The 25148-nt window shown below is 42.9% G+C and overlaps 1 protein-coding gene across 1 annotated transcript; it reads left to right on the top strand.

Moving 5' to 3' along the window:
• Nucleotides 1–1012: 1012 nt before the first annotated feature.
• Nucleotides 1013–25148, top strand: LOC121681275. The gene is made up of 7 exons (XM_042060915.1): nt 1013–1284; nt 15249–15587; nt 21702–22205; nt 22593–22760; nt 23353–23448; nt 23643–23702; nt 24523–25148. Exons 1-7 carry the CDS (start codon nt 1218–1220, stop codon nt 24732–24734), a joined length of 1446 nt encoding a protein of 481 aa, XP_041916849.1. The 5' UTR covers nt 1013–1217; the 3' UTR covers nt 24735–25148.

Here is a 25148-nt window from a genome sequence, read left to right as displayed (position 1 = left end):
TGATGGGGCAGTAGTGTGATGGGGCAGTAGTGGCAGTAGTGTGATGGGGCAGTAGTATGATGGGGCAGTAGTGTGATGGGGCAGTAGTGGCAGTAGTGTGATGGGGCAGTAGTGTGATGGGGCAGTAGTGGCAGTAGTGTGATGGGGCAGTAGTGTGATGGGGCAGTAGTGTGATGGGGCAGTAGTGGCAGTAGTATGATGGGGCAGTAGTGGCAGTAGTGTGATGGGGCAGTAGTATGTAGTATGATGGGGCAGTAGTGGCAGTAGTGTGATGGGGCAGTAGTATGATGGGGCAGTAGTGTGATGGGGCAGTAGTGTGATGGGGCAGTAGTGGCAGTAGTGTGATGGGGCAGTAGTGTGATGGGGCAGTAGTGGCAGTAGTGTGATGGGGCAGTAGTGTGATGGGGCAGTAGTGTGATGGGGCAGTAGTGGCAGTAGTATGATGGGGCAGTAGTGTGATGGGGCAGTAGTGTGATGGGGCAGTAGTGGCAGTAGTGTGATGGGGCAGTAGTGTGATGGGGCAGTAGTGGCAGTAGTGTGATGGGGCAGTAGTATGTAGTATGATGGGGCAGTAGTGGCAGTAGTGTGATGGGGCAGTAGTATGATGGGGCAGTAGTGTGATGGGGCAGTAGTGGCAGTAGTGTGATGGGGCAGTAGTGTGATGGGGCAGTAGTGGCAGTAGTGTGATGGGGCAGTAGTGTGATGGGGCAGTAGTGTGATGGGGCAGTAGTGTGATGGGGCAGTAGTGGCAGTAGTGAGATGAGCTAGTGGAACTCCTCTAGAGTTGTAGAACTGTGTCCACAGCTGTCCATGAGTACATCCACAACAGAGTACAAGAGGCACGTAAGGCATCTTCATATACACACACACACACACTCACACACACACACACTAGTACAGAGCAGTACATTCATAAATGCTAAATAAAACTGCAGGTTTTCCATGAATAGAAAGTTAAAATGAGAGTTGCAGAGGAGTGGGATCGGTCAGCACATCTGCTCCTTCTGTTTCAGTGTTGTGAAAGGATGAGTCGCAGCAACTACGCATCTGACAGAGTCCAACTTCCTCTTTCCAGAGGAAGTACCCACACAACGACCCAGTGTTATTTATCTCTGTCTCTCTCTCTCTCTGCTTATACTCAGCTCTGGGCTCAGTTGAACTCTCCAGAGACGGACTTGCCTGTGTGTGCGTGTGTGTGAAAGGGAGTATTCGCCAGGATGTGTGTGTTGCTGCCACAGATGAGAGCTTTCACTGGACTTGTCCTACTAGTTACATCGACTTATGGTAAGTGTGTGTTTGTGTGTGTGTGTGTAAAACTAGATTAAGTTCTCCAGAAAATACTACTGTTACTTGTGAGGCCTGATGTAAAAGTGAGAACAGATGACTGCTGTGTGTGTGTGCTGTATCTCTCCCTATCTAAAGTTTGTGTGTGTGTGTGTGTGTGTCTTTATAAAATAGACCAGATTTAGTTTTCTAGGAGATTCTACTGCTACTTTAAGTTTCATGGAGCCCTGATGTGTTGGTGATGTTCTACTGGAACGGATGACTGTTGTTTTTCATTTAGTGACTTGTAAAGGAAGGACAGTGTTGGGCTTTAAATGCATGTGGTCATTGCTAATGATGTAGCCCTGGCTGTAAAGCTCTATACCCCCACTCTATTTGGGCCCTCACATATTCTCACAGCCATAACCTACTCACACATGTGTACAGTACAGGGAGGTATTACTCACATTAGTGCTGTACTCTAGTATACTATATTATGTGTCCTTTTATAGACAGTGAGATACAAGTATGTGGCCTGCTGCACTAATGCTTATCTAGTTATATAGTAACTACAGTATATGTTAGCATTAGCACCTCAGGTAAGAGATAATGATTTACAGACATAACCTACTCACACACATATATATGTAACAGAGATCGTAATTTGTCCGTGAATGAATAATGTATCATAAATAAATAAATGTTCTTCCTTAAAATACAGGGGTCATAGGCAGATTCAAGTATTGGCACCCCTATGATAAATTCCCATAGAGGCAGGCAGATTTTTATATTTAAAGGCCAGTTATTTCATGGATCCAAGATACTATGCATCCTAATAAAGTTCCCTTGGCCTTTGGAATTAAAATAGTACCACATCATCACATACCCTTCACCATACAGTACCTAGAGATTGGCATGGTTTTATTTCAGTTAGCCTATTAGCTGGTTAGATTTGCATTGAGCTCAATGAGCATCAAAATAAAACCATGCTAATCTGGACCTACTGTACTGTACATGCTCACCACTGTTCCTCACTGCTGCCATAGCACACACTGGCATCACATTTGAACAATACTAAAAAATACACCATCCATTTGTTTGTCAGTAGTTGTTCCTACACAGTGAGTTAAGTATGCTTATTTAGTTTTATTGTATACAGATAAACAAACACCAGAGTTGGATTTTGTGTGGATGTTTCAGTTAACTGTCATCCGATAAAGATCTTTATGTAATTCTACATATTGAGGGATGCCACCCATCTATCACAGCTTACAGTAGTGTGCTGTTTCTACCTGATATACAGTGAGATTTATAACGGTAGTGTGCTGTTTCTACCTGATATACACTATACGGTGAGATTTATAACGGTAGTGTGCTGTTTCTGCCTGATGGTAGTATGCTGTTTCTTAACCTAACTCTCGCCAGATGAATTTTGTTCCGCCTAGCTCCACTCACATCCATCTGGGATCGCTTCTGTTGTGAGTGATTTCGGCACCAGGGCGGGAGTTTCGTAGATTTGACGTAGCAGACAGTACCTTCAGGAAGTTTACCGTTCGCCATCTTGAATTTAGTCACGATAAGTCGGGCGACGAGTACGAATGGCATCAACTGGAAGCCATGCATTTCCACAGAATTAATTTGGGAAACCTGTTCATTTGTACTCGTCACTCGACTTATCGTGACTAAATCCAAGATGGCAGCGAACGGTAAACTTCCTGAAGGTACTGTCTGTATAAATCGTCTTGTAGATAAACTACCAGTGCTTTTTCAAAGTTCTCAATGTCTCGTTTTAAATGTCAGGGCCCTCGGAAGTCTATCAATGAAGGGTGGAGCTACTTTGAGCCTCGTAAATGGTGTAAAACAGTTATTTATTTGCATGGCTAGGCCGATGCCTGAGGCACCCCCTTTGAAAACCTATTGGTAGCATCGACTAATAGCGCCAGATTTCGGAGTGCAGGGGACTAGCCGAGATGAGCTATCAGACATATGTTCACACTCGGTATCATATTTCAACACACTTTAGGTCAATATCACACCGGAATTCTCCTTTAAGGCTAATATGTATGGTGAATTCCATTGGATTGTTAACAATTAGCATATTGGATAAAAAGTAATCATTCAAAACGAACTAAAGTCCATAGAAAAAGTTCCACACAAGAGAAACTTTTTCATTACAACTACAGTGGGCATTACTTCAAATTGGCCAGCTTCCCTCGAGGTTCGCACGTGACCTCGCGCTGGATGACGCAACTTTAATTTGTATTTCTCCAGTGACACTGCAACAGCGCTGCAACAACCCAAACAACCGCCAGATGGCTCTGGTGAACAGGGTGTCTCATAAAAAGAAATGGAGCCTGGAAAACCCTACACAGACTTCACTACAGACTTTAGCAGACTGGTTTAGAAATAATTTAATAGCCAGAAATATGCCTGCCCTGCCCTAATAAAGAAATATTTGGTTAACTGCGAGTGAATCCCGTTTGCAGCCGTAGAAGAAATGTATACGCCCTGGCTGTCAGCAGACGGAGGCTCAGCGATTTAAAATGGCTCAAAACCACTTTGTATTAAGTTTAAATGACTCAAAAATGACATTTTTAGAATCAGAGAATGAAGAACACGTCAGGTTCATTAAAAAGTATTTTCTATGTGTCACGAAAGGCTTTAGAGAGTGGGTTACAATTAACACGAGAGTGTAGTCTGAACAGCCCGCTAAGAGGAATCTTCATCTTGAGCCATGCTCGGTGACTGCCTAACGTTACTGTCCACAAGCACGGTAGCCTCGTCTGGAGCCCAGCTCAGCCACAGGCTAGCCTCTGTCAAACCCAAACACGGAGTGGTTTACCTTGAGCCCAGCTCGATAACCGCTAGTCCCAGTCAAGCACAATCACAGCAGCCTTGCCTTGAGCCCCGCTCGGTAACCGGCTAGCTCACGTCAAGACACACCGCCTCGCCTTGAGCCCCGCTCGCTAGGCTAGCTAATAGCTAACATTCCATTCCTGCTGGGCAACATCTAATAGATAGCCGAGGTCTAGTGCTTCATTTCACTTGCAACATTAAGAGGAATCTTTGTTGTATTCTTTGTAAGAACTCAGTTCATACTTGCTCCTGTAAACAACAATGTACAATCAGTAATAGTTACAATTGTTAATAATAAACTGAATCGTAAACTTGCTTAGCTGTCCGTCAAACATAAATAAGCCAATGGGAATGCACCCAAGGAAATCCCAACCCCCAGACACGTTTGTGTCAAAACCGCAATCAAAAAGTCAGGGAGCGCAAACGAGAAAGCTGGAATCGTAATCAAAGAAAACAGCATCAAACAAAACTGAGAAAGAGGCAAAGACAAATATGTTACACGGTTACCCAAATGATTTCATTGCAATCTTGTATTTTTTAATTGAGTTTAATTTTTTTGTTTGATTTTTTCTATTTGGTATTTTGATATTTTGTATTTTTTTGCTTGCTATTTTTTAAGTATTCTTTAAAAAAATTTTGACACAAAATTGATTCCATATTCCCAGAGCATGCTTTCTCTGTCTATGATCTGCAGGCTTATAGGGCTTCCTCGACGAGGAGATTGCTAGTCCGCGGATAATGTGCTGCAATTGAATGGTAGCCCATGGAACCGCGGACCGAAAGAAAAATAAACTAAACATATTCCTGATTAGAAAATATCTTAATTTAGTGTTATCAAATAGAGACATGCAATTAGGGGGTAGTGGTGTCAGCGCTCATCCAATCTGCGCGTCTGCTGCGCAAGTAAATGAACCACTGGAGATGGCGTGTGCAACGTTATTTAAAACAATGAATGAAGCGGGTCTTGCTGTCCATGAAAACAGCATAGAGACTGGCTAGTCTAATCCAAAAATGAAAATAACAGGTCTTTGAATTGTTTTTCATAAGGGTTATATAGGTTTTCAGAACAGACAAGTCACATACAATCCACTTGGCTTTTCATAATTAGAACTGCAGCAGATGTCACACAGCTCAGAATTGATCATTACAAACTGTGTTCATAGACATAAACTGTTTGCTTTTGTTTTACTAATGATTAAAAAAAAGTCAGTTTGGGTTTTGGAAGCACATATTTGAATGGTAGGCTATGGATACATTACTTGGGCTTAGGAAGCAAAAAAAAAAAACCTACAGCAAGTAGCCTGCCTTGGTAGGGACGTTTGAATCATCTGACATCAAATCAACTGAAACACTTCAAAATAAACGTTCAAATAAATCCCAGAGTTCGGTTTCGTTAAGGTTGCATTATTTACCTAATTTACATCTGCATTGGATGACTTTTTTTACTGGAAGGGGCCGAAATCCTATTTTTAATCGATTTCCTAACGTTTCGGGCCTACCCGCGCGCACCCTTTTCCTCCTCTCTCAGGTTTAAGGATTTTTAGGCTATTCGCATAGGCTACTCAATGGTGCTATTTCACACACATTATAGCAATCCCCACTCACCGGGGCTAGGTGGAAGGTGTTACAGTAATAGCCGATTGGCGTAGCCTACAGTGGACCAGGGCTGTCAAAATTGCTCAAAAATGACGTTCAAATTTTCCCTCTAAAATAAACACATGTAGCCTATTTGAATATATTGGAATATCTAGGCTATATTATTGGCGCATCACGTCATCTGTTTTTAACTTTTTGGAAACTTTTAAATTAACTGAAAGAAGATAAATATTTTTCGTTAATTTTGGAAGTTTATTTTTACGTACCCTACAATGGCCAGTTCCGACAAAGCCGAAATTACTCCTTTTGAAACAATGAGTGTAGGCCACGTGTTTATGGTTATATTGCTTGATGGGGGGGGATCCCAAGCAGCTTTCAGCCATAAGGCTACTTTGAGAACATTTCCTAATTCACCCGACACTAATTCAAAATGTTGAAAACTATTTCGGCATAGCCTATAAGCAGTTTAATTAAATGTAATGTTAGATAGATAGATAGATAGATAGATACTTTATTGATCCCCAGGGGAAGTTAGTTGTAAACAAACGGGCTACTTGGTGAGGCTTGGCCTCACAGATGCGCTCGTGCCTTAGATGGCAAGAAAAATCTTCACCATATAGGCCTATTAACTGACCGCCCAATTCATGTTGGCTGGGGGGCAGGGGGGGCCATCAGACATTTGTGCCTAGGGGCCTATGAATTGTTAATCCGGCCCTGCCCCCAACAAATCGCACCTTTCCACCTCTGGGACAGCTTAAAAGAAGTCGAGAGGACTCCTAACTCACAGACCTATTCACAAACCTCTTTTTGTGTCATTTCGTGATGTTTTGAAATCCTACATCATACAGGAGCTTCCAATCGCGAGGAAGCGATTGTAGGCCTAACTAACATGCAATAACGCCACCAACAACAACCAAAACTAGGCTACTCATTGTCAACATGTAAATTAAATGTAACGTTATTGTGAATCATATTAAAATGTTCTCCTCTTTGCAAACGTAGGCATAGGCATAGTAACAGATTAATTTAATAATGTTACAAAGATACTGCATCAATCCGTATGTTTCATTAGGCTACTAGGCTATTTGTTTTGCCTTACTCTTGATTCATTTAGGCTAGGCCTTTTTATTCAGTTATTCATCATCTTCCATCCTTGTGTAGCGCACACATTCTCAGACCTGTCACCTGTCACTCATCATCGTAAGGGAGGTGTTTGGAATCATTCCCGCGTTACAATCATCAGCCAATAGAGTCCCGAAGTGTGACGTAGCGTTTCCATGACAGCAGAATCACTGGATCTCACTGGATTCCAGTGGATATTTCACGTCTTCTCAAAGACTGGCGGCTGTTAAGAGCGACGTTTTTTGCCAAAAAAATAAAGCCAAAACACGTCCGTGAATTTAAGTATTTTAACCGCATGCTGTGAAGTTACATGCAGGTCTCTTTTACGGAGGAAACCCGTGCTAAAATAAAACTCTGTAGTCACGAATTTGATCGTGTTGGTATTAATATATTGTAGTATGTGATTCCTACAGTGTAAAAAAATATACTAACGTCTTAGAAACGTTGTAAAATTATTGAAATAGATTAAGAAAGCCACCGCTATGGCGATTTTAATGGTTAGATTGATTTGTTTAGATCCAGTGAAATTGCTGCCTTGGTAACGCTACGTCATGGCTTCGGGACTCTATCAAGGTGGTCACTTCAGTCAAGCTCGTGCATGAGTAATGACGTCATCCATAGCAACGAAGGCTCACTCTTAGGGGTTGTCATTTTTCCTTACTAAGAGTAGGCCTAGGTCTGAAAGGCTTTGTGAATAACTTAAAAAGAGAAACTCCTAGCTAAAATCTTTTATTGCTATTTAGGAGTAGGCTACTCCTAGTGGTAAGATAAAAGGCTTTGTGAATATGGCCCCTGGTGTCTAACCCAATGCATAGCCCATTTACACAAAATAATGGTCGAATATTACTGATGATTTTCATTGTTATTTAAGAACATGCCATGCGTGTAGGGTACTGCATGCCGCATATCATCATACCGCATATTGTGGCTGGTCTGTTATTTAGCCTACTTACTGTATGCTGCGCAAACCACAGGCCTTTATTTTGGGCAAGCCTGCATTCAAGGCAGGCCATTATTTAATAAGGCTTCTGTTGAAGAATTTTATATAAAGCCATGCGCTGACAGTAATCCTCCTGCCCCCGCTACCACAGCTGTGTGAGCGCATCCCTGGATAGTGTGGCACGCTCACGCGTTATGTCTCCTTCTTGCAAACTTGACCTATAGCGCAACCATTTACGTCTTCATGAAATAACAACTTGCCAGATATGCCTTCATAGCTTTGGGCTTCATTCAGCATTTTGTTCTTCCACTGGAAATTACTCTTCTACATTTGCTGCCTGCTGCATCCTTTATGTTTTTAATGTTTAGAAAACGTTTGAGGTCTTGAGTTAATGCATTAAACATTGTTTGCTGGTAACCCGCCACAAATAGCCTACAGATTCTTGCGTGCGTACATTCTCTATTCTCTCCAAAATGTGCCCGTTCTATAGGCTGGCCAAGTGCGTAATTCTGTGGCATAAAGCAGATGTATTTGTTTATTGTACAGAAAAATAAAAATAACCTGTCAAGCAGTCAATTGACTACATTGCAGTCAAGAAGTAGGGCAAATTAATTTACGAAACCAAAACGCGGGTCATATTGTCTAAGCCTCTATTGAGTAGCCGGTAGCCTGTTAAAAACGTTGCTAGATAGTATTAAATCGCCAAAAACATTGTTTTCTGCAGAAGCCTACCCTAGGCTACAGATTAATTCTGAACAGTTATTTCTCTACTGGCTCAATTATCAAAAAGGTGCTTTCTCTTCGTCCTCCGCAAATGAAGCAGGTTGTTCCGTATAGAGACGTTAGAATAAATTAGCGTTTGCGATTGACAACGTTGTGATAAGTAGACTATAAAGTGCAAAGTTAACTTGAATGCATCAATTTTTAACAAAGTTGTGTAGGCTACACCGCACCAATTGTAGTCTGCATGAACAGTTCTTGCACAAGACACTGTTTTGATTTGCGTAGGGGAGGTGCGGGCTGAAGCCAACCTGTTTGAGGGAGAGCGGTGCAAGGAGAGAATGCGTGCTCTATCCTGCGCATAATCTCTACAATGAAATAATGTGTCTAGGCTGATCTATATTTTCAATAAGCAATCACTCCATGCCTATGGAAACAATAAGTTAATATATTAGAGATATCAAGAGTAATGCAGGAATGGGCGTTACAATTATTCAGTAACTGTAACGAATTACTGGTTACCCCCAACACTGACAATAACGTAGACAGCAAATTAAGATATTTTTTCGTTTTGTGGAGCGGCACCGGTAGACTATCAAAAGCAGATTTCGATTTTTGTTACCACTGTGTAGCCAAGCCTTATGCCATACCCAAGTAGCCTAAATCGAGGTAATTTTTTAATTATGCATGATTTATTTTGTTATTGAATTCGTAGGATGGGATTCCTCTCGGCAACAATTATGTTTAAAGGTAGCCTCCTGCTTTTTCAGAAGGGGCGGCAGGCAGGCTACTGACAGAGCGATGTACAGTGGCAGAGCGACTCACAGTGGCTGAAAGTGGTACTAAAGTTTCACGCAGCTTCACGCCGCGTAATGCGCGACTGAAGTGGCCATTTCAAAGTAATGCCCACTGTAGGAATCATAAAACAGAGAAAATACTTACAGGCAAATGTTTTCTGGCCATGTAATTGTATTGTTCCTCTATACTCTATATTCAAGGACACAACGATCAGGATGCAACTAGATAACTTTTATTATATTTCTTTACTTGTTCTACATTCCAACGTCAACTCTTCAGAGTGCCACCAAGTGGTCATATCATGCCATTACATCTCCCCCTTTTAGATGAACGTTTAACTGTTTTGGCAGAACTTCAAATCATTGTAATATATTTATCAGTAAATGTAAACTGAGAGGCTAACAGAAGACAGTCAATTTCACTGTGGCTATTACGTAAACCTTTAGTTTGCAATAATCAGAACATGTCTTTTCTAATAAACATTTCAATTTTTAAACAGGAAAATAGTGACTTTTTTCTTCTTTTTAACATGTCTTATTGTTTTTCTTTCTTGTCCACCGTGGTGTGCATGTGTGTATACTGTTCAAAGGTCCAGTCTCTCAGGAGCCCTGGTCAGTCTCCCTGACCTAGTCATTGTCACATCACCTGATGTTGGAGGTACTGGTACCTCTCTGAGGTGCGAACGGTTGCGCCGCATCTGTCCTCCTTCCGGGGTTTCCACCTCGTATGAGCGTGGTGTAGGTGCAGGCCGCACAACTGTCCCTCTGGTGCGTGTGGGTCTGATCCGCACCTGCTGTCCAGGCTGAAGAGGTGGCAGGGTTTGAGTGCGGTGTCTCCGGTTGAACGTTTGTTGCTGCTGCAGTTTCAAGGCAGTGTCCTTTTCTTTGAATCTCTTGAGATCAGGCCACTGTGGTTGTAACCGCTCCGGTGACACAGGGACTGGTGTTCTGATCTCCTCCCCATCAGTAGTTGTGCTGGGGAGCTCCCATGTGCCAATGGGGTGGCCCTGTAGGCCAATAGAGCCTTGTGGAAATCTCCCTCTTTCTCCAAAAGGGACTTCACGGTTCTGACGGCCCGTTCAGCCTCCCCATTGCTCTGGGGATAACGGGGGCTGCTTGTCACGTGCATGAAGTCATAATCTCGCGCAAACAGAGCGAATTCGTGACAGGAAAATTGTGGACAATTGTCTGTGACAAGCACTTCTGAGCATCCATACCTAGCAAACACAGCTTTAATTCTTGCAATAGTCTGTTTTGCAGATGTGCTGTTGGGTAGGTTGCAAACTTCGATAAAGCGAGAAAAGTAGTCTATCATGACTAAATAGTTCCCATTCTGCCATTGGAAAAGATCTGCTGCGACTCTCTGCCATGGTCTGTTTGGGAGGTCGGTAGTGAGCAGAGGCTCGACTGCTGTGTGAGCTTCCCGTGCGCAAATCTCACATCTCTCAACCATCTGCTTCACAGCAGACGTGATGCCTGGCCACCAGACTGATTCTCTCGCTCTAGCTAGGCATTTGTTGATACCTTGATGTCCCTGGCGAAGTCTCTGCAAAATATAAGGTCTCATGCTTTTAGGTATTATGAGTCTCTCACCTTTCATGAGTAATCCTCCATCGTGCAGGACTGACCTGTCAGGCCAGTAGGGCAGCAGCAGCTCGTGTACATCTCGTCTGTGTTCAGGCCAGCCATTTGCAATATATCGACTGAGACGTTTGCATGTGTTGTCTGAGGTTTGTGCACTCTTAGTGTGTTCCAGCTTTGTCGGTGTGGCTGAGAGGCTTTCTACTACGCTGTCCAGGTAAGCTTTACATTCCTTTTCCAGGTCTTGCTCTGCCTCCGTAGCTGTAGCTGGAAGAGGTGCTCTCGACAGGGCATCAGCTGTTATCAATGTTTTTGCCTGGGACATGGATTATGTTGAAATTAAATCTGAGCAATCTAAGTCTGAATCTGATAATCCTCGGAGGGAGGTCGTCCAGTGCTCTGGACTTCAGGAGGGTTATAAGTGGCTTGTGATCAGTCCTCATAGTAAAATCCAGCTGGACTTCAGGAGGGTTATAAGTGGCTTGTGATCAGTCCTTATAGTGAAATCCAGCCCACTCAAGTATCCTCGCAGGCACTCACATGCCCAGGTCGCAGCTAAAGCCTCTTTTTCTATTTGGGCGTATCGCAATTCGGCCTTGGTCAGACTTCTAGAAATGAAAACTACAGGTGTCCATTCACCGTCTGGTTGTTTTTGTGTCAACACACCTCCTATTCCATAGGAAGAGGCATCGGCTGATACCATGGTTTCGTGACTTGGGCTGTATTGGGTCTCTGACCCTAGTTCCTTCTTCGTCTCCAGGAACGCTTTCTGTTGGGGTGCCTGCCATGTCCAGCTGTTCTCTGACTTTAACAGGTCACGGATGGGCTTTGTCAGGTCAGCTTTGATGCCTGTTGAGTTTATGACATGGCCCAGGAATCGAATCTCACACATAGCAAACTGGCATTTCTCGTTCAGAGTGAGTCCAGCTTCTCTGAATTTCTGTAGCACTTTGTGCAGCCGTTCGTCATGCTCTGCCCGATCCTTTCCCGTGACAAGGACATCATCAGCATGGCACAGGGTTCCGTCAACACCATCAATCAGCTGAGAAATCCTGAAAATGTTCTGGAGCCGAAGATATTCCAAAAGGGAGCCTCTTAAAGTAGTAGCCTCCCTCTGGTGTGATAAATGTGGTCAACGTCGTCTATGCTATGGAGCTGTGGAATCATCTGCAGTCTGAAAATGGCAGGGAGGCCCAGTAAGGGTGTGCTCAGGTCCTTCACAATGAACACCTCCTCTTCAATCTTTCTGTCGCCTCTCTGAATGACAGCAAGCACTTGCCCTTTAACATCCAGAGGTTGGTTGGCGGGCCCTAGCAGTGGTCTTTGCGGCGCTATGTGGTTGCCATATCGATCCTGTACATATTCTGTCTCTGGGATAGCAGTCACGGACGCGCCAGTATCCACCTTAAAACGCAATGGGCTGTCGTTTATGGTAAGTATTTCTGTCCATGTAGACGAATGTGGATGGTCAACAGCTCCTAGATAAGCCCCAGCTGCATCCTCTTCAATGGATTCCAACTTTTGAGCTGATCTGCACACATTCGCAAAGTGCCCCCTTTTATGGCATTTTCTGCACTCAACATCTTTAGCTGGGCACTCAGTCTATGAATGGTTTGGGATTTTGCCACACTTTCCACATTGTTTGGACTTTGTTGTGGTAGCATGAGGCTGAGAATGGTTTACACGTTGCCAAGATTTATTTTTATGAACCTGTCTCTTATAGTTATGAGAAACTGCATCCATTTGCCCTGGTGACTCAGCTGACCGCAGAACAGCTTGTTGCTTTTTTCACCACCTCGTGCTGCCTCACTTGAACAATGGCTTTAGCTTAATCCAACTCTGGGTTAAGTTGCCATTTTCAGACAATTTGGCGACAGTATGCCGACAACAATCCTATCTCGGATCATCTTCTCACGTAAGAGGCCATATTTGCAGTGTTCAGCTAGCTTATGCACAGCGGTGATAAAGTTCTCTGCGGATTCGCCGACTTCCTTAGCCTGGGTTTTCCCATGCTGCCTTATGCGCGCAATTTTATTCACGCTGCTAGGCAGCCTGGATTCCATGGAGCAAATTTTCGCCTCAGTTAGGGGACCAATCACAGAACGGAGCAAGGGCAGCAAGACGGTGACAACACACCGAAGCCGTTATGAGCTACGTACAGACGCATTTGATAGACATTCGTAGCGCCCTCTGGGCATTCGTAAACCACGTTTCAAATACGAGAAAATGAATGTCAAGTTCCCAGACCCTATCTCTCAATGAGATGAGGTCTGACATCTCTTATTAAACTTGGCTCGTTCATAAATAACGTTATGCACTCCGATAAAATGTCCATCAAAAGCCTCTTTTACCTATTTATAGTCCTTTAGTTTTTCTTCTGTTAATTGCAATGAACTCAGGATATCAGGGCCTTATCCCCCATTGTGTAAATGAGAGAATTCACCTGGTATGCGCCGTCTTTTTCTGTCAAACCAGAAGCCATTCTGAAGCGTTTGAATCTTTTTATTCATGCGGGCCACGAGCTTGGCTCGAAATCGAACGGTCCCGGTGGTGTAATGGTAAATACGTTGTCCATGCTTCTTGCTTTTAGCTAGTTGCTAGCTTGTTCTTAGCTTTCGCCGACTCACTGCTTTTCTTGCACCACAGGTGACCCGTTTTCACTTTCCACCTTATAACTTCTCCAACACGTTATCTGTGCCTCTAGTCTCCTTCTGTCGTGAGTTATGATCTTCTGACACCATGTATTGTTCCTCTATACCAGGGGTCGGCAACCCGCGGCTCCGGAGCCGCATGCGGCTCTTTGATCCCTCTGATGCGGCTCAGCTTTTGAAAATAATTAATGAGTATTTAATTAAAATGTATTTTATTTTAGTTCATTTTCAAAATGTAATATTGTAGGTCTATCTGAGTAATTTAGCCTATATAACTTTCCACCTCACTTGACTCCGTAACCGTAGCCTGCACAATATTGTTACATTCGCGGTTTGTTGGCAAGTTAATATCAAACAAAATCACCGATTTCCCTCCATTTCAGTCAACGAGAACACTTTGTTATTGTTGATGTGTGCGCTTGCTGTAGGCTAGATAAGGAAAATGTCAAAAAGGAAACGTCAGCGACCACGGCTTGCGAGCGCGAACACAAGCGGGCTGAAATGGGAAAGTTTCCATCCGAAGACTGATTCTGAAAACGCGAAATGAACTGCCCGTTATATATCGCACACTGCAACGAGTTAGTATTGCTGTGTTAACCCTGTTCGGTTCCACTTGCATGTGAGAAATCTCTCGCATATGAAAAATATAAAGACAAACCTGCGCTCATGTTTAAGGGCAATTTCGCACAAAACTGTCACATCCATAACGCCAACACAATGCCATGGTATTTAGTTGCCATTATGGATATGACAGTTTTGAGTGGAGTTGCCCTTAAATGGTGACGGCCTCAATTCTTGCATGAAACTTCACCTCACTGAATATGAGCCAGCCAGACTCCAAGGCCATCACCAAATCTAAAATCTGGTATGCCTATGTTCAATTTCGCCAATGACATGTCAACGAAAATTGAGTGTTGTGTTGTTAACTATGATGTTACTTTGCATACCAAAGGACACTGGAAAAATAGGGGGTGGTGTTTAGCCTACAGTACATGGGAAGCCTAAGGCCTATACTTCTGTCATTCCACTTTACATTTCAAGTTACTTGCACATTAGGCCTACTTTTAAAACGAGTAGAAAATGTATTTAAAAATCCTCTGTTGAATGAAAGTAACTGTACGTTAAATATTCAAACTTTTTTTTGTAACCGTCTTTATGTGGTTCTTGTGAGATTAAAAAAAAAAAAAAATTGGCTCTCCAGGCAAAAAAGGTTGCCGACCCCTGCTCTATACTCTATATTCAAGGACACAACGATCAGGATGCAACTAGATAACTTTTATTATATTTCTTCACTTGTTCTACATTCCAACGTCAACTCTTCAGAGTGCCACCAAGTGGTCATATCATGCCATTACAGTAATAGCCTACTGAGTGGTAAAAAATGTGTCTGAATAACTCATCACAAAATAACGTTACTGCAAGCGCATTTGACCACTAGAGGTCTCCCTACTCCTACAGTAAATTAACAACAGAACAGCACAATGGTAGTGTGCTGTTTCTACCTGATATACAGTGAGATTTATAACAGTAGTGTGCAGTTTTTACCTGATACAGTAGTGTGCAGTTTCTACCTGATATACAGTGAGATTTCAAAAGCTTACTGTAGTGAGACCTCTTGATGTGACTGGACTCCATCACACACAGGGCAGTTCAACACAAATTAACTCATGAAGCCCATTCATACTGATATGTGATGAGAATGAATCTCCTCTCTTAATGCAGGTCTGGGCTCCGTGTGTGATGCTACTCAGGATGCTGCATGTTATGGGGCTCTGGGAGGACCTGTGTACCTGCAGCTGATGAAGGACACCAGAGGACATGACCTGAGCCTCCATTATAACAATACAGCTGTTTTTAAATTCAGAAGATCAAAGTCAAAGTCAAAATTCTTTCTTGAGTTCAATACCACATCAGTCCTCCAGAGGTGGCGGTTTGTTCCTGATAACGGGACCATGATTATCAACCCTGCAGAGAGGAGAGACGGAAAAACATACAGAGTGGACATTTATTATGAAAACGGGACATTAGTGGGACAACACACAGTACAGCTGACCATAGAAGGTAAATCTCTTTATCTCTCCTCTGATGTGATAACAGATGTAACATCTCCTGCACTGTAACACAGAGGGGTTTAGTGAGGATCTCAAAGGGGTCTATAAGGACACAGTGCAGTGGATGATTGAAAGTAAGTATCCTCATCTGCTCTGTTAGACATTAGTAAGTTTACTAATCAGACTCTAATGGCTGTAAGTAAACTCAGAGAGTGTGAGCTGCCTTCCCCCACCAAGCCTCAAGTGTGAACAAACAGACAGGGCTGTAGTCAAGACCACCTTTGTCGAGTCCAAGACAAGTCCAAGACCAGGACTAGTCGAGACCAAGTCAAGACCGAGTCCAAAGAGGTTCGAGTCCAAGACAAGACCGAGTCCAAAAAGGTTCGAGTCCGAGTCAAGACCGAGTCCAGGATAGGAAAAAAGTCTTATGCATGACAGTATCAAGACAATCATTTTGGGTTATTATTATTATTATCTAAAAGCAAAAACAGTGTGAACACACCCAGGATTTGTAAGTGTAGCCATTCCCCTTCTCCAATATTATTATAGGGCTGTCAAACGATTCAAAATATATATTTTGAAATGAATTAATCTCGATTAACCGCAATTAAAAAGTTCCTAAAGGCTAAAGCTTCTTAAATGGCATATTAAATACAACATAAATCACAAAATTAATGAGTAACCACAAAGGTACAAGTAAAACACTTTTATATTATTTAAATGATAATACTGACACAGTAATTGTGTTTTAAAGTATTAATTTCTTAAGAAATACTACACATTTGATGCTGTTTAACTCATTTGTAAATGGTGCACTGTCACTTTAAGCCCATTGTGGCCACGTTCTCATAATGATCTTTTTTTTACCAGCTCCATTGAAATATAGCCTATAGCTAGTCCACAAGCTCTAATATTGTTTGTACCACATGTATTGTACAATATTAACAATGATAAGCATGACATTAAGTTGGTATAAACAGTTTTCATTCCTTTGGAAATAGAAGCATGTAATGACATGATGCTAGCTAGACATTTTCTGTTTGCAATTAAAAGTGAATGATGAGCCTGAGCCAGTCACCTAGCTATCTGAATGGAATGTGTTTCAATCGGCATAATATGTGCTTCATGTAAACAAATTATTGAAGACTTCAAGACTCACCAGTTCCATTACACAAAGGCAAAGACAACTCTTCATATTTTTGTCCATTTTTCAAATCACAGTGAGTGCAGCCTACATGTCATACATGTTTATAACTGGTCAGTAGTGGAAATCGGATAAATCCGCAATCTCCTCTAACCTCGTCTTTGTTGCCTTCCTTTTATAAGTTTCTTATATTAAAAAGGAGATATCAATTATCATCAACAACGACAAGCCAGCTGGAGCCTGCCAATCGTTTTCTCTCCTTCTCGTGTGCGCTCAGACGCGCTCTCAATTAAATGGAGTACGTTCAAGTTGGATCTTAATGGAGAGGACCCGAAAAGTATCGTCTTTATGTAACTGTTGCTGTTGGTGCATTTTGACATTGTAAACGTTATCTAACAAGAGTGAAAAGCAGTTTGCAGTAAAGCTACTATTTGGCTAAATGTTGGTTCCTCTTTATCTTCAGCTAACTCCACAGACAGTAAAATAAACTCTCAGGCTTGCGGTTTTAGGTTTTGCGGCTTCCGTTACGTGACATCAGCCCCCCACAAAGGTAAATACTATTGAGTGTTTTGTAACGCATTATGTATTTCAAAATGAATCGCGGCGATTAACACGTTAATTTTGATGGCCCTAAAGACACCTGGACTCGGTCGAGACCAAAAGCCATATTTGGCAAGACCAGTGGCCGAGACCGAGACAAGACCAAGTCCAAATACTAGCGAGTCCGAGACAAGTCCGAGACCATAGAAAAACGGTCTCGAGTCCGGACTCGAGTCCAAGACCGGACTCGAGTACTACAGCCCTGCAAACAGATACAGGATATGAACTCAGTAGTACGGAGGGGTTTGCGGTTTGTCTTTGAACAACTCTGAGCTGATCCTGATTTGATCCCATTTTCACAGAACATGTTCATGTCATTTTATGTTCATGTGTTTTATTATGACCGCCGCGCAGCGAAGCATATCCTCCTGGGAACCAAGGAAAAAAAGTTTCAAATTTTTTTTTTTAAATTTCCTTTCTATTTAGGATTAAAAAAACATCTTACAATTTTTATTTTTTTTAATTTATTTTTATTTCAAATTGTATAGCATGTCCCATGTGGTGGACAAAAGGACCGTTTTAGTATAAAAAGGTAGCCATGAAAATAGACAAAAATGGACAAATTATGCTTTTAGTGGTATTAAATTAAGGGTAAACTTAACCAAATATAAGGGAAAATGTTATTTATCCTTCTAGACTACTTTATTTGCCTTTTTGGACAGTTGTATTTCTTTTTTCTGGATTGTTCGTTTCATTTTCATGTTTTTCTTTCATCTGCGATACTTCATTTTTTAGTCTTACTCTTCCTCGCTATCTTCTTGAGGCACAGGTTCATAGTCCTCATCTCTGTTTCACTCACTCATCACCTGAGAGCTCCAAATCTGCCCCCCCCCCCCCCCATTCATCCTATACAAATGATGTAAATGTAAAATGATGTCAAAATGTCTTTCCAAATTAATCATATGATTCCTGACATTTTCAGTAACAAGACCATATATTGCCATCATAATGAATGCTTAATAAGAAGACACTATTTGACTTATCTCTCCTCCTTCCAAAAAATGTGCTTGTTTTGATGTCAACCATTTTTGAGAACAAGAAAGAGGAGGTTCCCAGCAACCCAGCCAATCACATGATATATCATTAGAAAGCCCAGGATGTCCTCTTTAAAAGACCACAGGAATTGATAGAATAGCTCAAAGGGGTATGCATCTAGAACTTATGTCCACTACAGAGGACATAGGTCTATGGATTCGGTCTCAGGAGGATATAGGTTTATAGGTTCAGATTTTTTTCTTTCTTTTCTTTTTCGCATGGCCAAATTTCCGTCAAGGATTCCCAGGACACTGAAAGACCGGGGTACACGAAACTTGGTGGGCATCAGTGTTGGGAACGTTACTTTAAAAAAGTAATTAGTTATAGTTACTCACTACTTGTTCCAAAAAGTAACTGAGTTAGTAACCGAATTACTCTATGATAAGAGTAACTCGTTACCAGGGAAAGTAACTATTTGTGTTACTGTTAAAAAAAAAGTTGCTATATGTCAAAGAATTTGGATTTTTTGAGCAGTTTTGAAAAGCCAGTTGAAATTAGTAGAACAGACAGGTGTTTGTAGGCTATAACTTTCGATACAAGGATACAAGGAAGTTTATTGTCACATGCATTGTCACATGCATAGCATAGTTACTGGAAGTAAGAAATGCAGTGAAATTATGTCTGGTGTCAGCCTATTTGTGCATTTATGGAGGGGGGGGGGGGGGTAAAAAGTGCAGTAGAAGAGGGGTTTAGTAGATTAAGTGGCAAGGGCTGCATAAGAAAGGTGGGGGAGGATTGGGATTGGGGTGGGGGGGGCACCAACAAGGAGCACCCAAGAGGGCAAGGAAAAACTCCTTTACCAAGGAAGAAACCTTGGGCAGATCCACGGCTCAAGGGGCTAACCCAACTTCCAGGGGTCTTGGTGTGTGTGTTGGGGGGATGACAGGGGAGATGGGATAGTGTGCTGTGTATGTGGGGAGAGGGCAGTGTGCAATATGTATGTTGGAGAAGCTTCCTCATGAGACAATATTTATTAGATAGATAGATAGATAAATACTTTATTGATCCCCAAGGGGAAATTGCACATCGACAGTTGACTTCAGCCTGTGTCATAGGTTTTTGTTGTGAGGCAGAAAGATCTAGCTTTTGCTGCTTGGAGGACTTTGCTCCGAGTCCTTCTTTGCTAGTGGATGGCGAGCTATCATCTCTGGTGGAGGGAGGCTATCGGTGTTTTTGGCCACTAGCATGTGTGAGATGCGTGTGTGAGATGCCTCATTAAATTAGAGTTGCTTACAACGGATGTCAACAAAGTCTTCGCTCCTGGACATAATGTACACATTACATGCACATTCTTGCCTTTGACCACAATGAATTTGAAGTAGTGCTTATATCTCCACCTTGAAAATGCCAACTTTTCATCGGATTGCTCCTGACCTCTGCTGTTTCATCGAATCTCTACTTTAGCTGTTGTGTGTGTGTGTGTGTGTGTGTGGCGCGTGTGCTGGCAAGTGTGTAAAAACACTGGCTCTGATTGGCTATCATAAAACATGACTCTGCCTTAGCCAATCATAATCCCTTACATCGTTATTAACCCACCTCCTCACTAGCTGTGAGCCAGGGGTGCGTTTGGATTACACAGTTTATTCAATCAATGCAAAGTAAGTAATGCACCGCATTTAACGTCCAGTAACGTTAACGGCGTTGTAAAAAGTAATTAATTAGATTACCCTGTTACTGAAAAAATTTCATGTATAGCGCCACCTAGTTAAAATCAAAGAAGTAAAAATTAGGTGTTGTAATTGCAGGGTCATTCCACGTCAGTTCAACCAGGGCCCACGCACTTAGGTCTCAAAAATTTCTGAAAAAATTACCAGGTGTACCTATGTTACCCAGGAGACACACTGTAAAATTACTCTTTTGTAAGATCAATACTTTCCAAGATACATGTAGCATGTAGTATGTAGCAAAATCGTCACGTTTGGTCTGGATAATCCTGCATGATCATAGCTGTCCCTCAAAGTTGATACAAATTTTATTGGAGTTTTTGGCTGGGCTCTGTTTAAGCCTTCAGAAGACATAATTGTACTCAACATAGGCCCTTGATTTATTTTCCTTACTGAGATAAGTAGAAACACTCTCACAAAAAGCAATGAACAGAAAATAAATCCCTTCAGGGTCTGAACAGCAGACCTCACAAGTCTGAAAAATCATTTTCAGAGCACCCAAACACCTTGTGGAAATATACAAAGATTTTTTAAATATGTTTTTCCTTATTCTAAATGATCCCTTCTTTTTGAAAACACCAATTTGACTTGTCTTATTCAAATCTTTCTTTTTTATTTTCCACCCTGAACATGGGCAAAATGCCCCATTGACATCAATATGTTTTATATAGAGTCACCACACTGCCACCTCTGGTTGTATAGAGTAACCTATAACCTCTATACAAAACATATTGATGTCAATGGTGCATTTTGCCCATGTTCAGAGTGGAAAGTAAAAAAGAAAGATTTGCATAAGACAAGTGAAATTGGTGTTTTTAAGAAAAGATCATGGAGAATAAAGAAAAAAATATTTAAAAAATCTTTGTATATTCCCACAAGGTGTTTAGGTGCTCTGAAAATGAGAACCTAGACTTCTAAGGAACCGTAGTGCCTAGGAGGACCACCTTTTTTTGTATGTTGGTCTTAAGGGGCCATGTCAACCCATCCCATTAACACTTATTTCATGTATAGCGCCACCTAGTAAAAATTAAAAAGCAAAAAATTAGGTGTTTTAATCACAATATCTATAGCTGACATGGTCAAAACTGCACGAAATTGAAAGTGTAGGATCATTATGACACCATCCGAATGCATGCCAAGTTTCGTGAACGTTCGTTCATGGGGGGGCCATACAATAAAATAATTTATTTGTACATTTAGTGACCGTACACCAACAGTTTTCTGTGAATATCTTGAGAACCATAGGGCCTAAGATGACCAATTTTTTGCGTATGTTTGCCTCCAGGGGTCATGTTAACCCATTCCATATGCACACATGTGCATAAACAGATACACACGCACACACATACATTCACAGTAATCATACGTGCATGCACATGCACACACACAGGCACACACACAAGCACATGCACGCACACACACACACACACACACACACACATAAACATAAACATGTACACGCACACATGCACACAATTCAAGAATTTCTCAGAATTATGAACAGGCAAGATGGGGGTGGGGTTGTATAAAATGTATTTTACATGTGAAATCTATGAACTAATCATGTTTTGGTACTTGCAGTCTGGGGTAGGAACCCTGGTCTCTGGTGGACACCCTGAACAAACATGGCCATGTGCAGAACTACATTCTGATCCTCACTGTGGTTCCTCCCCTTCTCCAGCTCCCGTGTCTGATGTGCACCTGTCAATTACCTGCTCAGCCTATGGGGACAATGGAGGGAGGAGGGCTATGTGCTCCTCCAATGGGGACAGTCCTCAGTACAGCTGGTCTCTGGATGGGAGGCATCTGAATGAAACCTCAACCAATCAGTGCACAGAAACGCTGGCCAAGACTGATCTGACCAATAGTACCTCAGCTGAAACACCAGAGTCTGATCTGACCAATAATAAAGCCCATGTTAGCAATGTTTCTGATAATAATATTGGCGACGCTAAGAATGAGGCATCTCTCCACACACAGAAAGACCCCCCTCCCCTCCGCCCTCCTAGTGGTTCATCTGAAACATCAGAGTCTGATCTGACCAATAGTACCCCATCTGAAACACCAAAGTCCAGTCCTGGTTGCAGCATAGTCCTCCTGGAGGGAACTCAGGGGAATCTCACCTGCTCAGCCAGAAACAACATCAGCAGCGCCACCAAGACCCAACCACTACCCTCCTGCACAAGTAGGACCACACCATCAGAGTTAACATCAGTGTGTGTGTGTGCGTGTGCGTGAGTGTGTGTGTGTGTTTGAGTGTGTGTGTGTGTATGTGTGCTTGAGTGTGTGTGTGTGTGTGTGTGTGTCTGTGTGAGTGAGTGTGTGTGTAGCTTACTGCCTTTAAATACACCTATTTTTTATCAGATACTACCTGGTTGTTGAGGTACAGCACACCACTAATCACATGAGATAATAATGAGTAGCCTACCTAATACAGTAGTACGTAATTTTTTAACTTACAGTAATAAGTGTGTGTGTGTTTGTGTGTATGTGTATGTGTGTTCAAGTACACCAGTGCTGACCCCTGTCTAAGGCTCCATATCTCAGTTGAGTTTTATGTGGATGTTTTCAGCCACCACGGCACCAACCACACCAACACCAACTGCCCCCACATCTATGTCCACTGCAGCCATGACAACCATCAATGGAGTTTCCATGGCAACTATTAAGACAACGTCCACTCAGAGCAATAACACAAAGGAGTCTATGGGGCCACAGGATGAGGGGCACTTCATATACCGTAAGTTCTGTTCATTGGCAGTCACTTCATATTCAGTAAGTTCAATTCATGACTGGGAGGGAGTCTATCTATACTACTGCTTACAAAGACAGACACCCCAACCTGCAAAAAGTCATTTCAGGAAGGTATCACAAAGATATAGCGATCAAGATGCTCTCTGTTTTGGATGCGCTCAAGCACACACGCTCCACCCCTCTCCCTCTCCACTACACCCAGATGCACACACACTCCACCCCTCTCCCTCTCCCTCTGCCCTGTCATGTGCGCGCTACACCCAGATGCACACACGCTCCACCCCTCTCCCTCTCCCGTCATGTGCGCGCTACACCCAGATGCACACACACTCCACCCCTCTCCCTCTCCCGTCATGTGCGCGCTACACCCAGATGCACACACACGATATGAAGCCTCGGTCTCGCGTGCGCGCTCTTGATCGCGCGCTCTAGATTCCGGGAGATTTGATCTAATTTGCGGGCGTCAGGGAGCCGCTATCAATATGCAGGAGACTCTGGGAGACTCGGAATGTCTGCTAAGATGTAAGAATAAGTGTGTGTGTGTGTGTGTTTGTGTGTGTGGTGTATTCCTTTCTCAGTTCTTGGAGCAGCGGTGTTGGGAGGAGTTCTGTGTGTGTGTGTGTCTGTGGTAGTGTTCTGCATCTGCAAGAAGAAGAAGAAGAACACACCCACAGGTCTGTGTGTGTCTTGTGTTTTCTACTCATATATAAGTACATACACACACACACACACACACATACATACAGACACACACACACACACAACATGAGGTCTGATTCCTGCCTGCTCATCACATAAGATGAAGACAGAGTTTGGTTTAGAGTATTTGTGTGTGTGTGTGTGTGTTAATTTGTTTGTTTGTTCTCAGATGGCCAATCACAGGATGTAGTGTATTCCCAATGCAGAAAGAATCCATCTTCCCCAGCAGGTCAGGAAACCCACACACTCACAAACACACTCTCTCACACACACACACACTCACAAACACACACACACAGGCACACAAACACACACACACACACACACACACACACACACACACACACACACTCACACACAGACACACACTTACATGTGTCAATTATAATACAAGGGCCATTGTCCCCAGAGCAACTCAGGGTGAAGTGTCTTAATCAAGGACTCAAGGGCAGAAGCCAGGAATTGAACCCACAACTCTTCAGGCTACTGCATGCTAGCCCAGCTCCTTAACCACTACACTACTGCACGCTAGCCCAGCTCCTTATCCACTACACTACTACTGCACACTAGCCCAGCTCCTTATCCACTACACTACTGCATGCTAGCCCAGCTCCTTATCCACTACACTACACTACTGCATGCTAGCCCAGCTCCTTAACCACTACACTACTACTGCATGCTAGCCCAGCTCCTTAACCACTACACTACTACTGCATGCTAGCCCAGCTCCTTAACCACTACACTACTACTGCATGCTAGCCCAGCTCCTTAACCACTACACTACTACTGCATGCTAGCCCAGCTCCTTAACCACTACACTACTACTGCACGCTAGCCCAGCTCCTTAACCACTACACTACTACTGCACGCTAGCCCAGCTCCTTAACCACTACACTACTACTGCACGCTAGCCCAGCTCCTTATACACTACACTACTACACGCTAGCAGCTCCTTAGCCACTACACACACACACACACACACACACACACACACACACATAGATACCAGTCACACAAACACACACATCTCTGTGCTTGTGTGTGTGCAGGTGATAGCTATGATGTGGAGTATGCCGAGGTGTCCATCCTGAAGAGGAGGAAGACGGAGGAGAGGACGAGAGTGGACAACACTGTGGAGTACGGAGAGGTCAGACTGCCAGGCTCCACCAATCACAGGCCACCAGTTGCACCACAACCCACCAATCACACGCCACCGGAGGAAAATGTGTATGCACAGGTCCGCAAAAAAGGACAGCAGTGATAGCACAGGGTGTGTGTGTGCGTGTGTGTGCATGTGTGTGTGTGCGTGTGCGTGTGTGTGGCTGTGCATGCGTGTGTGGGGGGAGGGGGGTGTTCATACCCTGCAGTGTGTGTTTGCATGTTGGTTGTGTAAATGTTGCGTGTCATATTTTTAGTGTGTGAAGCCACCAAACCCAAAAGCCTTTTTCCATCAGGTCAGCTTTTCTCTCACACTCTCAAGTTCTGTTTCTAAAAGCAGATCTCTCAAACTCATGTGGCTGTGTGTGTGTGTGTGTGAGAGAGAGTGTAAGTCTTGCATATTATGCAGTGTACATGTTTACTGTAATAGCACATGCAAAGCAAATAGTATTATATAGTAGGGCTGGGCGATATGGCTGAAAACTGTATCACGATCCAAGTATTTCATATCAGTCGA

The sequence above is a fragment of the Alosa sapidissima genome, chromosome 14 (genome assembly GCF_018492685.1).
Source record: "Alosa sapidissima isolate fAloSap1 chromosome 14, fAloSap1.pri, whole genome shotgun sequence".
Classification (NCBI taxonomy): Eukaryota; Metazoa; Chordata; class Actinopteri; order Clupeiformes; family Clupeidae; genus Alosa; species Alosa sapidissima.
The sequence above is the reverse complement of the archived record's forward strand: the minus strand, read 5'-3'. Positions and strand labels throughout refer to the sequence as shown.